The 16,366-nt window shown below is 42.7% G+C and overlaps 1 protein-coding gene across 2 annotated transcripts in view; it reads left to right on the top strand.

Annotated features, from left to right (window-relative positions):
• UBXN11 (UBX domain protein 11) overlaps window positions 1-16,366 on the top strand; it is a 157,646-nt gene that overhangs the window by 125,898 nt on the left and 15,382 nt on the right. For both annotated transcript variants that reach the window (XM_077296598.1, XM_077296597.1), the window contains exon 10: window positions 8,752-8,869. In XM_077296598.1, coding sequence (XP_077152713.1) covers window positions 8,752-8,869 — 118 coding nt within the window. The remainder of the gene's footprint in view (window positions 1-8,751; window positions 8,870-16,366) is intronic.

The following is a 16,366-nucleotide window of genomic DNA, read 5'->3' as shown; positions in this document are numbered from 1 at the left end:
GCTCTAACCCGATTGTCCTGGTTCCAAAACCTGGTGGCGAATGGAGGTTCTGTAAAGATTATTCGATGCTGCGTGTTGCTGAGCTGATCGAGAGACTTACCACCTTGGCTTTAATGAAAGGATATTAGCAAATCCCCATGTTTCAAAAAGCCAAGGAGAAGACGGCTTTCTCTACACCCAACGGTTGTTTCTGGACTGCATGGAGCCGTGGCACCTTCAAGAGGCCATAGACTGGATCCTCGCACCCCATATGAGTTATGCCACGGATTACCTAGACCATATTTTAATCTTCAGTCTGTATTGGGTAAGTCATCATTGCAAAAGATCCTGGCGGTGTTTGATGCTTTCAGGAAGGCTGGATTTTCTATAAATCAGAAAAAAATGTGCCATCGGGAAAGAAGAGGCCAGATACCTAAGATATGTAGTAGGTAGAGGCGAGATCAAACCCCAGATCAGTATAATGGACGCAATCCAAAACTGGCCAAGACCACTGCCAAAGGAGCAAGTTACAGCCTTTCCGGGAATCGTGGGGAATTATAGGAGGTTCATGTCAAACTTTGCCATGATGGCCGCAACTCTGACTGACCTCCTTAAGGGAATGAAATCCGCTATGGTCAAATGAACTGCAGAGGCGTAAACGGCCTTTCAAGAATTGAAAGTAGCTTTGTGTAAGCTGCTGGTTCTGGTTGCGGTGGCCCCGACTTTAAGAAGGAATTTGTACTCTAGACATACGCCTTTACAAGTCGGTTTAGGAGCAGTAATTTCTCAGAAGATACACGAAGAGGATCATCCCATTCTCTACTTGAGTAGGAAGCTGTTGGCATGTTAGAAAAATTATTCCATTGTAGAAAAAGAATTATTGGCCATAAAGTAGGCAGTGGACTCATTACGATACAATCTGTTAGGGCAAAAATATATATCAGACCATGCCCCACCCAAGTGAATGATGGAGACAAGAGGAAAAGTGCTCTAGTTACCCTCTGGTTTCTAGTTCTGCAGGATTTCAGCTTTGATGTGGAACATAGAGCCGGAAAGCTGCATGGTAATGCCAATGCCCTCTCAAGAATCCCCATGTCTAGTGGTAGAAGGTGCCAAGCCCAATGGCTTTAGGTAGAGGGCTAGGTATGCAAGGTGGCTACTGGACACATAGTTGATTGGAGGTATGTATCACTGAGGTGGTTGTTCTCTGTGATGTAAAACTGGAGTAATGCTCTAGTGCACATACAGTAGTGTTCAAAATAATAGCAGTGTGTTCAAAAATAAGAGTTCATCACAAAATCTTATACGATTTTTTATTTCCATGCATTGGGAACATTGCACACTGTTTCCTAATTCCAAACATGATGAGAAATGTATATAATTTTTATCTACTTTACAGAAAATCACAAAAAAGTAACATTGGACTGTTCTGAAAAAATAGCAGTATCTGCATTTGTCTTTACAAACTCACAATATATACTTTTTTGTGGATTTAGCATTCCTGTGAATTACTAAGTTAATAGTCTTATACCCACATAAAATGTTAATAGTTTTATGCCCACATTTTTTTTAGAACTGCTTCCCATCTATGCTGCATAGGGTCAACCAATTTCTGTCAACTGTTATTCCATGCTAGGATGGTTGGACTACATCCCACAATTTTTTGTCATTTGTTGACTTTGAATCAAAAACTGCATTTTTAATGTCACCGCACAAGTGTTCTATCAGATTTAGGTCCGGAGATTGCACTGGCCACTCCATAATCTCAATTCTGTTAGACTGGAAAAATATTTAGCTCTTTTACTGGTGTGTTTAGGGTCGTTGTCTGGTTGAAACACCCATTTCAAGTGCATATTTTCTTCAGCGCAAGTATTCTTCAAGTATTTTAATGTATGCAAACTGGTCCTTAATCCCTAGTATGCGGTAAATAGGTCCGTCACCATAGTAAGAGAAACATGCCCATATCCTGATGCTTGCAGCACCATGCTTCACTGTCTTCAGAGTGTACTGTGGACTGAATACATAGTTTGGGGGTCGTTGTGGACCAAGAAAGAACAGTTTTACTTTCATTAGTCTACAAAATGGTTCTCCATTTCTCTTTAGGCCATTTGATGTGTTCTTTGGCAAATTGTATCCTGAGGTTAGAGTCACACAGGCGTCTTCTAACTGTCACAGTGCTCACAGGTAATTTATGACTGTCTTTGATCATCTTGGCAGAGCCTTTGCCATTCTGGCTATTCTTCCATCCATTCGAATGGTAGTCTTTGTTTTCTTCCATGTCTCTCTGGTTTGGCTTTCCATTTTAAAGAATTAGAGATCACTTTAGCTGAACAGCCTATCATTTTCTGCACTTTATAAGTTTTACCCTCTCCAATTAACTTTTTAATCCAAAGTACGCTGTTCTTCTGAACAATATCTCAAATGACCCATATTTCTCAAGCTTTCAAGGAGAAATGCATCTACAACATGTCCTAGTTTCACCCTTAAATAAGGACCATCTGATTCACACCTGTTTCTTCAGAGGATGATTAACCTCACTAATTGAACTCCATACTGCTATTATTTTGAACACATTCCCTTTCAATTCATTATTCTAATGCACAGACTGAAAAACATGCACATCATGAATGCTGAGTCTGTTGGTTTTCTCATAATCTACTGCACCAACTGGTAAATTGTTGGACATGTATTTATATAATTGCCTTGTAATGTTTTAATTTCCTGTTCTGTACAGATGTCACCGTATCCCAGAATTTCAATCGGAGGAAGTTCACTGACCGCCATATTGGGACACCCAAGTGATAGGGGTCTCAATATGGAAACTGCTGCTGGTACCAACCTATTGCGCGGTACCACCAGCGGAACACCATTGCACCACACACAAACACACTCACTCACACACTCTCACACACTCACGCAGCCTCTTGCGCGGTATCACTAGCGGAACACAGTCGCAAACACGCCGCCGCCGGGATCAGCTGAATGATTCACTGACTGCCGCCATCTTTGTACAGGAAGAGCACATGCGCAGTTTTAATGTGACCGCTGCTATCTGCACAAAGATGGCCTCGGTCTGATTTACTGTGCCTTTGCGAATTATGCGCAGGTGCAGTGAATCATTCAGCTGATCCCGGCGGCAGATGTGCAACGCGTCTTCAGGCAGAGGAAGCCGGTCACATTAAAGGGATTTTCCCATGAACAAAAGTTCATTTTAAAAATTGACTGTGTCTGACCGTGTACGAAGCATACCACGTCTCCTGGGCAGGGGAGGAAGCAAAAGACAATAGTGACATTGATGTGCTATACACTATGTGGGCTGTGTTATATACTATGTGGGCTGTGTTATATACTATATGGCTCTGCAATATACTACATGGGCTGTGTTATATACTACGTGGGCTGTGCTATATACTACGTGGCTGTGCTATATACTGCATGGGCTGTGCTATATACTGCATGGGCTGTGCTATATACTGCATGGGCTGTGTTATATACGACATGGGCTGTGTTATATACTACGTGGGCTGTGATATATGATACGTGGCTGTGCTATATGCTACATGGGCTGTGTTATATACTACGTGGGCTGTGTTATATGCTATGTGGCTGTGCTATATTTCTCTGCTGTATCTGTGCATCATGAGTCGTGGTATGTGTTAACCCCTTTCTGACATCTGACGTACTATCCCGTCAAGGTGGTATGGGCCCGTATGTCCACCGATGGGATAGTATGTCATCACCGATCAGCCTCGCTCAAGGGGGGAGCGCAGCTGATCGGGGCCGGGTGTCAGCTGACTATCACAGCTGACATGTGGCACTATGTGCCAGGAGTGGTCACGGACCGCTCATGGCACATTAACCCCTGGCACACTGTAATTAAAGATGATCGCAGCATTCCGGCGGCACAGGGAAGCATCGCGTTGCTCCGAGGGTCTCCTACCTCCTCCCTGCAGGCCCGGATCCAAAATTGTCACGGGGGGCCTTCAGGGTCCTGCAGGGAGGTGGCTTTCAAGCACCTGCTCCCTGCAGTGCCTGTCAGATCGCTGATCTTACACAGTGCACTGTAAAGTGTCAGATCAGCGATCTGTCACTTTACTGTGATGTCCCCTCCTGGGGCAATGTAAAAAAGTAAAAAAAAATATATATATTGTTCCAATAAGTACATTTCTTTAACAATTAAAGTATACATATTTAGTATTGCCGCGTTCGTAACGACCCAACCTATAAAACTGTCCCACTAGTTAACCCCTTCAAGTGAACACCGTAAAAAAAAAAAAAAACCGAGGCAAAAAATTACGCTTTATTATCATACCGCCAAACAAAAAGTGGAATAACACGTGATCAAAAAGACGGATGTAAATATCCATGGTACCGCTGAAAACGTCATCTTGTCCCACAAAAACGAGCCACCATACAGTGTCATCAACGAAAAAATAAAAAAGTTATAGTCCTCAGAATAAAGCAATGCAAAAATTATTATTTTTTATATAAAATAGTTTTTATTGTATAAAAATAGAAAAAAAGTATAAATGAGGTATGGCTGTAATCGTTCTAACGCGAAGAATAATACTGCTTTATCAATATTACCAAACGTGGAACTGTATAAGCGCCCCCCCAAAAGAAATTCATGAATAGCTGCTTTTTTGTTCATTCTACCTCACAAAAATCGGAATAAAAAGCGATCAAAAATTGTCACGTACCCGAAAATGGTACCAATAAAAATGTCAACTCGTCCCGCAAAAAACTAGACCTCACATGACTCTGTGCACCAAAATATGGAAACATTATAGCTCTCAAAATGTGGAGACACAAAAACTGTTTTTTGCAATAAAAAGCATCTTTTAGTGTGTGATGGCTGCCAATCATAAAAATCCGCTAAAAAACCCGCTATAAAAGTAAATCAAATCACCCCTTTAGTTAGGGAAAAATTATAAAATTTAAAATTTATTTCCATTTTCCCATTAAGATTAGGGTTAGGGTTGGGGCTAAAGTTAGGGTTAGGGTTAGGGTTGGGGCTAAAGTTAGGGTTGGGGCTAAAGTTAGGATTAAGGTTGGGGCTAAAGTTAGGGATAGGATTGGGGCTAAAGTTAGGGTTGGGATTAGGGTTGGGGTTAAAGTTATGGTTAGGTTTGGGGCTAAAGTTAGGGTTATGGTTCGGGCTAAAGTTAGGGTTAGAGTTTGGGCTAAAGTTAGGGTTTGGATTACATTTACGGTTGGAATTAGGGTTGGGATTAGGGTTAGGGGTGTGTTTGGGTTAGGGTTTCAGTTAGAATTGGGGGTTTCCACTGTTTAGTCACATCAGGGGCTCTCCAAACGCAACATGGTGTCCGATCTCAATTCCAGCCAATTCTGCGTTGAAAAAGTAAAACAGAGCTCCTTCCCTTCCGAGCTCTCCCGTGTGCCCAAACAGCGGTTTACCCCAACATATGGGGTATCAGCGTACTCAGGACAAACTGGACAACAACTTTTGGGGTCCAATTTCTCCTGTTACCCTTGGGAAAATACAAAACCGGGGGCTAAAGAATAATTTTTGTGGAAAAACAAAAGATTTTTTATTTTCATGGCTCTGCGTTATAAACTGTAGTGAAAACTTGGGGGTTCAAAGTTCTCACAACACATCTAGATAAGTTTCTTGGGGGGTCTAGTTTGCAATATGGTGTCACTCGTGGGGGGTTGCTACTGTTTAGGTACATCAGGGGCTCTGCAAATGCAACGTGACGCCTGCAAACCAATCCATCTAAGTCTGCATTCCAAATGGCGCTCCTTCCCTTCCGAGCTCTGCCATGCGCCCAAACGGTGGTTCCCCCCACATATGGGGTATCAGTTTACTCAGGACTAATTGGACAACAACTTTTGGGGTCCAATTTCTACTGTTACCCATGGGAAAATACAAAACTGGGGGCTAAAAAATATTTTTTTGTGGAAAAAAAAAAGGAATTTTTATTTTCACGGCTCTGCGTTATAAACTGCAGTGAAACACTTGGAGGTTCAAAGTTTTCACAACACATCTACATAAGTTCCTTAGGGGGTCTTCTTTCCAAAATGGTGTCCCTTCCTAGCTCTGCCATTCGCCCAAACAGTGGTATACCCCCACATATGGGGTATCAGCGTACTCAGGACAAATTCAACAACTTTTGGGGTCCAGTGTCTTCTGTTACCCTTGGGAAAATAAAAAATTGGGTGCGAAAAGATAATTTTTGTGAAAAAATATGATTTTTTATTTTTACGGCTCCTCATTATAAATTTCTGTGAAGCACTTGGTGGGTCAAAGTGCTCACCACACATCTAGATAAGTTCCTTAGGGGGTCTACTTTCCAAAACTGTGTCACTTGTGGGGGTTTCAATGTTTAGGCACATCAGGGGCTCTCCAAACGCGACATGGCGTCCCATCTCAATTCCAGTCAATTTTGCTTTGAAAAGTCAAATGGTGCTCCTTCCCTTCCGAGCTCTGCCATGCGCCCAAACAGTGGTTTACCCCCACATATGGGGTGTCAGCGTACTCAGGACAAATTGCACAACAACTTTTGGGGTCCAGTTTCTTTTGTTACCCTTGGGAAAATAAAAAAATTGGGGGCGAAAAGATCATTTTTGTAAAAAAATATGATTTTTTATTTTTACGGCTCTACATTATAAATTTCTGTGAAGCACTTGGTGGGTCAAAGTGCTCACCACACATCTAGATAAGTTCCTTAGGGGGTCTACTTTCCAAAACGGTGTCACTTGTGGGGGTTTCAATGTTTAGGCACATCAGGGGCTCTCCAAACGCGACATGGCGTCCCATCTCATTTCCAGTCAATTTTGCATTGAAAAGTCAAATGGCGCTCCTTCCCTTCCGAGCTCTGCCATGCACCCAAACGGTGGTTTACCCCCACATATTGGGTATCAGCGTACTCAGGACAAATTGTACAACAATATTTGTGGTCCAATTTCTTCTGTTACCCTTGGTAAAATAAAACAAATTGGAGCTGAAGTAAATTTTTTGTGAAAAAAGGTAAATGTTCATTTTTTGTAAACATTCCAAAACTTCCTGTGAAACACCTGACGGGTTAATAAACTTCTTGAATATGGTTTTAAGTACCTTGAGATGTGCAGTTTTTAGAATGGTGTCACACTTGGGTATTTTCTATCATATAGACCTGTCAAAGTGACTTCAAATGTGATGTGGTCCCTAAAAAAAATGGTGTTGTAAAAATGAGAAATTGCTGGTCAACTTTTAACCCTTATAACTCCCTAACAAAAACAAATTTTGGTTCCAAAATTGTGCCGATGTAAGGTAGACATGTGGGAAATGTTAGTTATTAAGTTTTTTGTGTGACGTATCTCTGTGATTTAAGGTCATAAAAATACAAAGTTGGAAAATTGCAAAATTTTCTACATTTTTGACAAATTTCCATTTTTTTCACAAATAAACCCAGGTAATATAAAAAAATTTTACCACTCCCATGAAGTAAAATATGTTACTAGAAAACATGGTCAGAATGATCAGGATCTGTTGAAGCGTTCCAGAGTTATAACCTCATAAAGGGACAGTGGTCAGAATTGTAAAAATTGGCCCGGTCATTAACTTGCAAACCACCCTTGGGGGTATAGGGGTTAAAGGGGGGCCCGCTGAGACTCTTTCTCCCGGGGCCCTCAAAAACCTGGAGCCGGCCCTGGCTTCACTGATTGTTCGCGCCCGGCTGGGCACGACCAATCAGCAACAGGCGCAGTCTGGCTGCGAATTGGCACGGGATTTGAACCACGCTTAGCTGAATTGTCACGCCTGGCCGGCCGAATCCTGTGTATTCATTGCATTATTCTTAAATCTTCATAAATAAACTACATACATATTCTAGAATACCCGATGCGTTAGAATCGGGCCACCATCTAGTGCATGTATATGCACCCTGCTGTATACATACAGATAGGAGAGTCCTGGGTATGCAGGGATAGTGGGCAGCATTGACCGATACCAAGTGCTATACTGCTCTGGCAAAAATTAAGACACCACCACATCAAAACCCTGTCATGGGCAGCCCAATCTCCAGACCTGAACCCCAGGAATCTCTGGAATGTGTTCAAGAGGATGATGGATAGCCACAAGCCATCAAACAAAGAAGAACTGCTTACATTTTTGCACCAGAAGCGGTGTGAAAGAGTGGTGGAAAGCATGCCAAGACGCATGAAAGCTGTGATTAAAAATCATTGTTATTCCACAAGATATTGATTTCTGAACTCTTCCTGAGTTAAAACATTAGTATTGTTTTTTCTAAATGATTATGAACTTGTTTTCTTTGCATTATTTGAGATCTGGAAGCACTGGGTTTTTTTATTTTGACCATTTCTCTTTGTCAGAAAAAAATACAAAAATGATTGCTTGGAAATTCGGAGACCTGTTGTCAGTTTATAGAATAAATAAACAATTTACATTTTACTCAAAAATATACCTGTAAAGAGAAAAATCAGACAAACTGAACATTTTGTAGTGGTCTCTTAATTTTTGCCAGAGCTGTATTTTGAGTGCATTTGACACAGCCTGCCAGCCCACAAGCCCTACCCACCCATTTGACACAGCCTGCCAGCCTACATGCTAAATTCCACCCATCCATGCTCTCTGCTCTGTCCAGCCAGGCCCTCACCTGTCAGATTTTAGAGCCTGGACTTGTTTATTTGGAAAGCTTCTATTGTACACACCAAATGTGTTCACAGGAGTCCATTAGCAAGACGGAGGCCAAAAGACTATTAGTATAAAATAATTAAATGAACTAGCAGCTTAATATATGTTCTTCTCAGGTTACAGATATGCGCAGTGTTGTATTCCGTGAACGTACATCATGGGATCAGTTTCCAGGTCAAGGTCAAAGTGTTGGGTGTGCAGAGAAGATTCAGCTTGAGACTAGTGAGATAACAGGTATGGTAAAATTAATATTGTTATTAAAACTGAAGCGCGTCAGTGCATCTGATTGGTTGAAAAGTTCCAGGCTCCGTCCTTAACATAAGTTATAGTGTGGTGACTAATCGCAACACTTTTGTAATGTGAGCTGCGTTGCAGTTACTGTAATTCAGCTACAAATAAATGTCTCCTGTAGTTATCGCTCGACCCTTAATTCCATACAACTCTACTATTCGTAAATAAGATTATCGTACTAAAAATTCCTGAGATTTTTGTGACATTAATCCTAATAATGGCCTCCATGTCTGCCATATACAGCAGTCTATTGGATTCCTCCAGGATCAGGGGCTACCTGTTAGTCAAATACTGACAGGCTTAGCAATACACTGTACAACATAGATTACATGGTGTATTATCAATGAGATCAAAGGAACGCATGTTCAAGTCCCCTTATAGCACGCGTGAACTCTGGCGCCATTTTATTGAACTAATGTACTACAATGTCAACATATAACTAGTTACCAAAGGAAACAAAGATGTACTAGTCCAATTTTTGAGTCAAATTTTTCACATGGGGTCCATATATATTTTAATAGTGGTTTCTGGACCTGATATCATGTGGTTTTGTTGGTGGAGGATTTTGTATATAACATCAACATAGCAGTGCGCATGCATCGGCGATAGTGGCGATGGGCGGTTCATGTGCACTGCCATGTTGACATTGTAGAACATTACTTTAATAAAATGGCGCCAGAGTCGGCGCATGCGCATACCGCGTCATTTTATTGAAAACACTGTATATGCAAAGTTGCTGACACGGTATCTTTAAAAAAATGGCGCCGGATAGAGCTGTAAGTGCATACGCTGACTCCGGCGCCATTTCATTGAAGTATTATACTACAAAATTAAAGGGATCCTGTAATCAGAAATAACACTTATAACCTGCAGATATGCGGTTAATCTTCAGGTTAATGGTGTTATTATGCTGCCCGTCGCCTGCACACAGCTGAATGCAGTGGGAAGACAATGATCTTTATTCTTCCCTCCAGCGTTCAGTTTCAATCATGCAGGTGGGGGTGGTGCTCTGAGTGTGCAGAACAGCTCCTGTAACCGTACCCTCGGCCCTAACACATGGTTACAGTAGACGCTCTGTATTTTCAGAGTGATGACTGCCCCCTGACTGAAACCGAATGCTCCCCCATCTTGGTATATGCTCCCTCATCATTGTCCCCCATCCTATTATATACTCCCCAATCCTGGTATATGCTACCCCATCCTGGTCCCCCATCCTGATATATGCTCTTCCATCCTGGTATATGCTACCCCATCCTGGAATATGCTTCCCCATCCTGGTATATGCTCCCCCACCCTAATCCCTCATCCTGGTATATGCTGCCCCATCCTGGAATATGGTCCCCCAAAAAACAAGACACTCTTACTCACCTTTCCCCTGCTTCCTTGCTTGACGTTGGTGTGCATTATTTAAAGGGAACCTGTCACCCCCAAAATCAAAGATGAGCTAAGCCCACCGGCATCAGGGGCTTATCTACAGCATTCTGTAATGCTGTAGATAAGCCCCTGCTGTTTCCTGAAAGATTAGAAAAAGTGGTTAGATTATACTCAACTGGGGGGGCGGTCCGGTCCGATGGGCGTCGCGGTCCGGTCCGGGGTCTCCCATCTTCTTACAATGATGTCTTCTTCTTGTCTTCACGCAGCGGCTCCAGCGCAGATGTACTTTATCTGCCCTGTTGAGGGCAGAGCAAAGTACTGCAGTGCGCAGGCTACGGGAAAGGTCAGAGAGGCCCGGCGCCTGTTCACTGCAGTACATTGCTCTGCCCTCAACAGGGCAGACAAAGTACGCATGTGCTGGAGCCGCAGCGTGAAGCCAGGAAGAGGACGTCATCCTATCAAGATAGGAGGCCCCGGACCGCAATGCCCATCGCCCCGTTGAGTATAATCTAACCTCTTTTTCTCATCTTTCAGGATACCTTGGGGGTTTATCTACAGCATTACAGACCCTACAGCCCTACTTCCCTTCCGAGCCCTGACGTATGCCCAAATAGTGGTTCCCCCCCACATATGGCGTATCAGCGTCCAGGACAAACTGGACAACTTCTTGAGAAAATAAAAAATTGCTTGCTAAAAAATGATTATTTATTTTCACGGCTCTGCGTTATAAACTTCTGTGAAGCACTTGGGGGTTTAAAGTGGTCACCACACATCTAGATTAGTTCCTTGGGAGGTCTAGTTTCAAAAATGGGGTCACTTGTGGGGGAACTCCAATGTTTAAACACACAGGGGCTCTCCAAATGCGACATGGTGTCCGCTAACGATTGGAGCTAATTTTTCATTCAAAAAGTCAAATGGCGCTCCTTCCCTTCCAAGCCCTCCCATGTGCCCAAACAGTGGTTTACCTCCACATGTGAGGTATTGGTGTACTCAGTGTACTCAGGAAAAATGGCCCAACAAATTTAAAGATCCAATTTATCCTGTTGCCCATGTGAAAATGAAAAAATTGCAGCTAAAAGAAATTTTTTGTGAAAAAAAGTAGTTTTTCATTTTTACGGATCAATTTGTGAAGCACCTGGGGGTTCAAAGTGCTCACTATGCATCTAGATAAGTTCCTTGGGGGGTCTAGTTTCCAAAATGGGGTCACTTGTGTGGGAGCTCCAATGTTTAGGCACACAAGGGCTCTCCAAACGCGACATGGTGTCCGCTAACGATTGGAGCTAATTTTTCATTCAAAAGTCAAATGGCGCTCCTTCCTTTCCGAGCGTTGCCGTGTGCCCAAACAGTGGTTTACCCCCACATGTGAGGTATCGGTGTACTCAGGAGAAATTGACCAACAAACCTTATGATCCATTTTATCCTGTTGCCCATGTGAAAATGAAAAAATTGAGGCTAAAAGAAATTTTTTGTGAAAAAAAAAGTAGTTTTTCATTTTTACGGATCAATTTGTGAAGCACCTGGGGGTTTCAAAGTGCTCACTATGCATCTAGATAAGTTCCTTGGGGGGTCTAGTTTCCAAAATGGGGTCACTTGTGGGAGAGCTCCAATCTTTAGGTACACATGGGCTCTCCAAACGACATGGTGTCCACTAAAGATTGGAGCCAATTTTTCATTCAAAATAGTCAAATGGCGCTCCTTCCCTTCCCTGCCCTGTCGTGCGCCCAAACAGTGGTTCCCCCCACATATAAGGTATCGGCGTACTCAGGACAAATTGTACAATAACTTTCGGGGTCCAGTTTCTCCTTTTACCCTTGGGAAAATAAAAAAATTGTTGCTAAAAGATCATTTTTGTGACTAAAAAGTTAAATGTTCATTTTTTTCCTTCCATGTTGCTTCTGCTGCTGTGAAGCCCCTGAAGGGTTAATAAACGTATCGAATGGGGTTTTGAGCACCTTGAGGGGTGCAGTTTTTAGAATGGTGTCACTTTTGGGTATTTTCAGCCATATAGACCCCTCAAACTGACTTCAAATGTGAGGTGGTCCCTAAAAAAAATCGTTTTGTAAATTTTGTTGTAAAAATAAATCGCTGGTCAAATTTTAACCCTTATAACTTCCTAGCAAAAAAAATTTGTTTCCAAAATTGTGCTGATGTAAAGTAGCCATGTAGGAAATTGTATTTATTAACTATTTTGTGTCACATAACTCTCTGGTTTAACAGAATAAAAATTCAAAATTTGAAAATTGCGAAATTTTCTAAATTTTCGCCAAATTTCCATTTTTTTCACAAATAAATGCAAAAATAATCGACCTACATTTACCACTAACATGAAACCCAATATGTCACGAAAAAAACATCTCAGAACTGCTAGGATCCATTGAAGAGTTCCTGAGTTATTACCTCATAAAGGGACACTGGTCAGAATTGCAAAAAATGGCCAGGTCAGTAAGATCAAAATAGGCTCGGTCATGAAGGGGTTAAATAAAATATCCGGCGCCATTTAGTCGAAGACACTGTGTGCAAACTTGTCTTTGGCAAAATGGCGCTGGAGAAAGCGCTTTGTGCAGGTGCTGACTCCGGCGCCACAATACTCCTCCAGCCTCACCAGAGATCGAGGTATGTCCTCTTAACAACGGAGATTGTGGTATGCGATCAGCGCCTACGCATACCGCGATCTCCGGCGCCACACTTTTCCATCCTCGTCATCCTCTCTGTCACTGGATGTGTCCTTCTGAGTCCTGCCACTCTGTCAGGTGCAGTCTGTAGGAGCTTCGGACAGATGGACGCATCCAGCATTATATTATAGATGTAATTGTTTACCTCAGTTGTCGAACAATGCAAAAAAAATACCCAAATTGTTTTTGTGTTTTGTTTTATCCTGCCTCTTATTTAATAAGTAATTTTAAATTTAATAAATAGTGATTAAAAAAAAAGTTGCCTGCACCCCAAAATGGTAGCAATAAAAAGTACACCTCATTACGCAAACACAAGACCTTATACAGATTTGTTAACTAAAAAGTTAATGTAAATGTAAAGCTCTCAGAATATGATGTAAAATCACGCCCAAAAATATTATGTAGAGAAAGTTAACACTTCAGCGCTGCCGTCCTGGGTTCAAATCCCACCAAGGACAACATCTGCAAAGAGTTTGTATGTTCTCCCCGTGTTTGCGTGGGTTTCCTCCGGGTACTCTGTTTTCCTCCCACACCCCAATGACATACTGATAGTGAATGTAGATTGTGAGCTCCTATGGGGACAGAGCCGCAAATATCTGTAAATCGCTGGGGAATTAATGGCGATGCATAAGTGAATAAAATATTTCCATATTTGTTTTTTTGTTTCTTTTTTTAAATTAATTTTTGTGATTAAAAAGTTGTATGCAGCACCCAAAACGGCTTTGTGTGTAGACAAACTAAAGTTATGGTTCTAAGAGTATGATGACCAACAAACTGTTTTTTTTTTTTTAAATGTTTTTCTATGCAAAAGAAGTAAAACAAATAACATAAATTTGATAAATGTGATATTCTTGTAATGACATTACATGTTAAGTTATTCAGAAGAGTAAACTGTGTTTAAAAGGAATATGTCAGATATCCATGTTTTTCCAATATGGAAGTGAACTGTTAAGATCTATGGGCTGGACACTGATCTACATGAGAATCTGCCTCCGGATCTTATTTTATATGCAAGAAGGGTGTTACTAGTGTGATTTATGTAACTAACACAGAACAGTAGAACTGAACTTTGTCTCATAACAAACACCACACCTCCCAACCATCCTGGATCCAGCGAGACTGTCCAGATTTTGACAGTCAGCCGGATCCCGGGCGGGACATTAGTTTTCCCATACTGGTTGGGAGGTGTGTTGCAATTTCAGCCGGTCAGCCTCATCCATGCACCCGCAGATCAGCACACCACATATATCGCTGCTCTGTGTGCACAGGACCTGTGATGAGGTCAGGAGGGGAGGAGTCAGTGGTCATATGATCGGGACCTCCGTGTATGCAGGACTCTGCTGTTTGTCACGGTGCTGGACGAGGGTAAGCTTATGTGTGGAGTCAGGAGGTTTTTACAGTGTGGATGTAGCAGAGAGTGTGTGTACAAGGTGCACGGAGCGGAGCCGTGTGTGTATGGGGTGTACGGAGTGGAGCCGTGTGTACGAGGTGTACAGAGCGGAGTCGTGTGTGTGTATGAAGTGTACAAAGCTGAGACGCATGTGTACGAGGTGTACAGAGCGGAGTCGTGTGTGTGTACGAGGTTTACGGAGCGGAGCCGCGTGTGCGAGGTGTATGGAACGGAGACGCGTGTGTACGGAGCGGAGACGCGTGTGTACATGGTGTACGAAGCACAGACGCGTGTGTACGAGGTGTACGGAGCGGAGCCGCGTGTGTACTAGGTGGACGGAGTAGATATTGCTCCTCCCTCTGATACTGGCTGGCACATGAGACACGGAGAGGTCTTTATCAGTGGCGTACTGGAGCTGCAGCGACGTGAACCGTCAGCGGCACGGCTGGATAACATCATTCAGTGCCGCGGAAGTGGAAGCTGCCGACTGCTGCGAGGAAGCAGTGAAAGGTGTGTGTGTGTGGTGATGGAGAAGGCAATGATGGGGTGGGGTAACCATGTGGGGCCATTATACTGTACCTAGCATCATGTGGGGCCATTATATTGCACCCAGTATCCTGTGGGCCCATTATACTGTATGGAGCATCAAGTGTGGCCAGTATACTGTACGCAGCATCATGTGGACCCATTATACTGTATGGAGCATCACTTATGGCAATTATACAGTATGGGGCATCATGTGTGGCCATTATACAATATAGAGCACCATGTGGGGCCATTACACAGTATGGAGCATCATGTGTGGCCATTATACAGTATGGAGCATCATGTGTGGCCATTATACACTATGGAGCATCATGTGTGGCCATTATACAGTATGGAGCATCATGTGTGGCCATTATACAGTATGGAGCACTATGTGGGCACAGTATACAATATGGAGCATCATGTGTGGTCATTATACAGTATGGAGCACTGTGTGGTCATTATACAGTATGGAGCACTGTGTGGCCATTATACAGTATGGAGCACTGTGTTGTCATTATACTGTATGGAGCACTATGTGTGGCCATTATACAGTATGGAGCACTGTGTGGTCATACAGTATGGAGCACTGTGTGGCCATTATACAGTATGGAGCACTGTGTGGTCATTATACAGTATGGAGCACTGTGTGGTCATTATACAGTATGGAGCACTGTGTGGTAATTGTACAGTATGGAGCATCTTGTATGGCCATTATACAGTATGGAGCATCATGTGTGGCCATATTTTTTTGTTTGTTTATATTTATTGTTTATGAAACAGTGTGATCAGCAGTACTAAATGGGTGTGGTTGGGACGTGGATATGGGTGTGACTAGTTGTGAAATGGGTGTGGTCAGGCCTAAAATTTGCCGTGGCGCGCTGTACACGCCGCAACCTTTGTCCCTCTTTCCTGTCTTCAAAAGTTGGGAGGTATGCAAACACGTTAGCAACTGCAGCTCTCACAGCTCTTCTGTACTGCAACAGTATTGCAACACTGACTGTTATAATTAGTGATGAGCGAGTATACTCGTCGCTCGGGGTGGTCTCCGAGTATTTATGACTGCTCGGAGATTTAGTTTTCCTTGCCGCAGCTGGATGATTTACATCTACTAGCCAGCTTGAATACATGTGAGGATTCCCTAGCAACCAGGCAACCCCCACATGTAATCAAGCTGTTATCAGCCGTAAATCATCCAGCTGCGGCAAGGAAAACTAAATCTCCAAGCAGTCATAAATACTTGGAGACCACCCGAGCATGCTCTGGAAAACCCGAGCAACGAGTATACTCGCTCATCACTAGTTATAATCCTACTGTACTGTTAGTTACTTGGTAACTCCCTCTTTTACTAAAATAAGCTCTGAAGGCTTAGTTTCATGCAGATCAGTGTCCGGACGATAACCTGGAACATCTTGCTTACATATACGAAAAATGTGGATTTCTCTGGAATAAGACATCAGATCGCAGATATCAAGATAT

Source organism: Ranitomeya variabilis, chromosome 3, assembly GCF_051348905.1.
Source record: "Ranitomeya variabilis isolate aRanVar5 chromosome 3, aRanVar5.hap1, whole genome shotgun sequence".
Classification (NCBI taxonomy): domain Eukaryota; kingdom Metazoa; phylum Chordata; class Amphibia; order Anura; family Dendrobatidae; genus Ranitomeya; species Ranitomeya variabilis.
The sequence above is the reverse complement of the archived record's forward strand: the minus strand, read 5'-3'. Positions and strand labels throughout refer to the sequence as shown.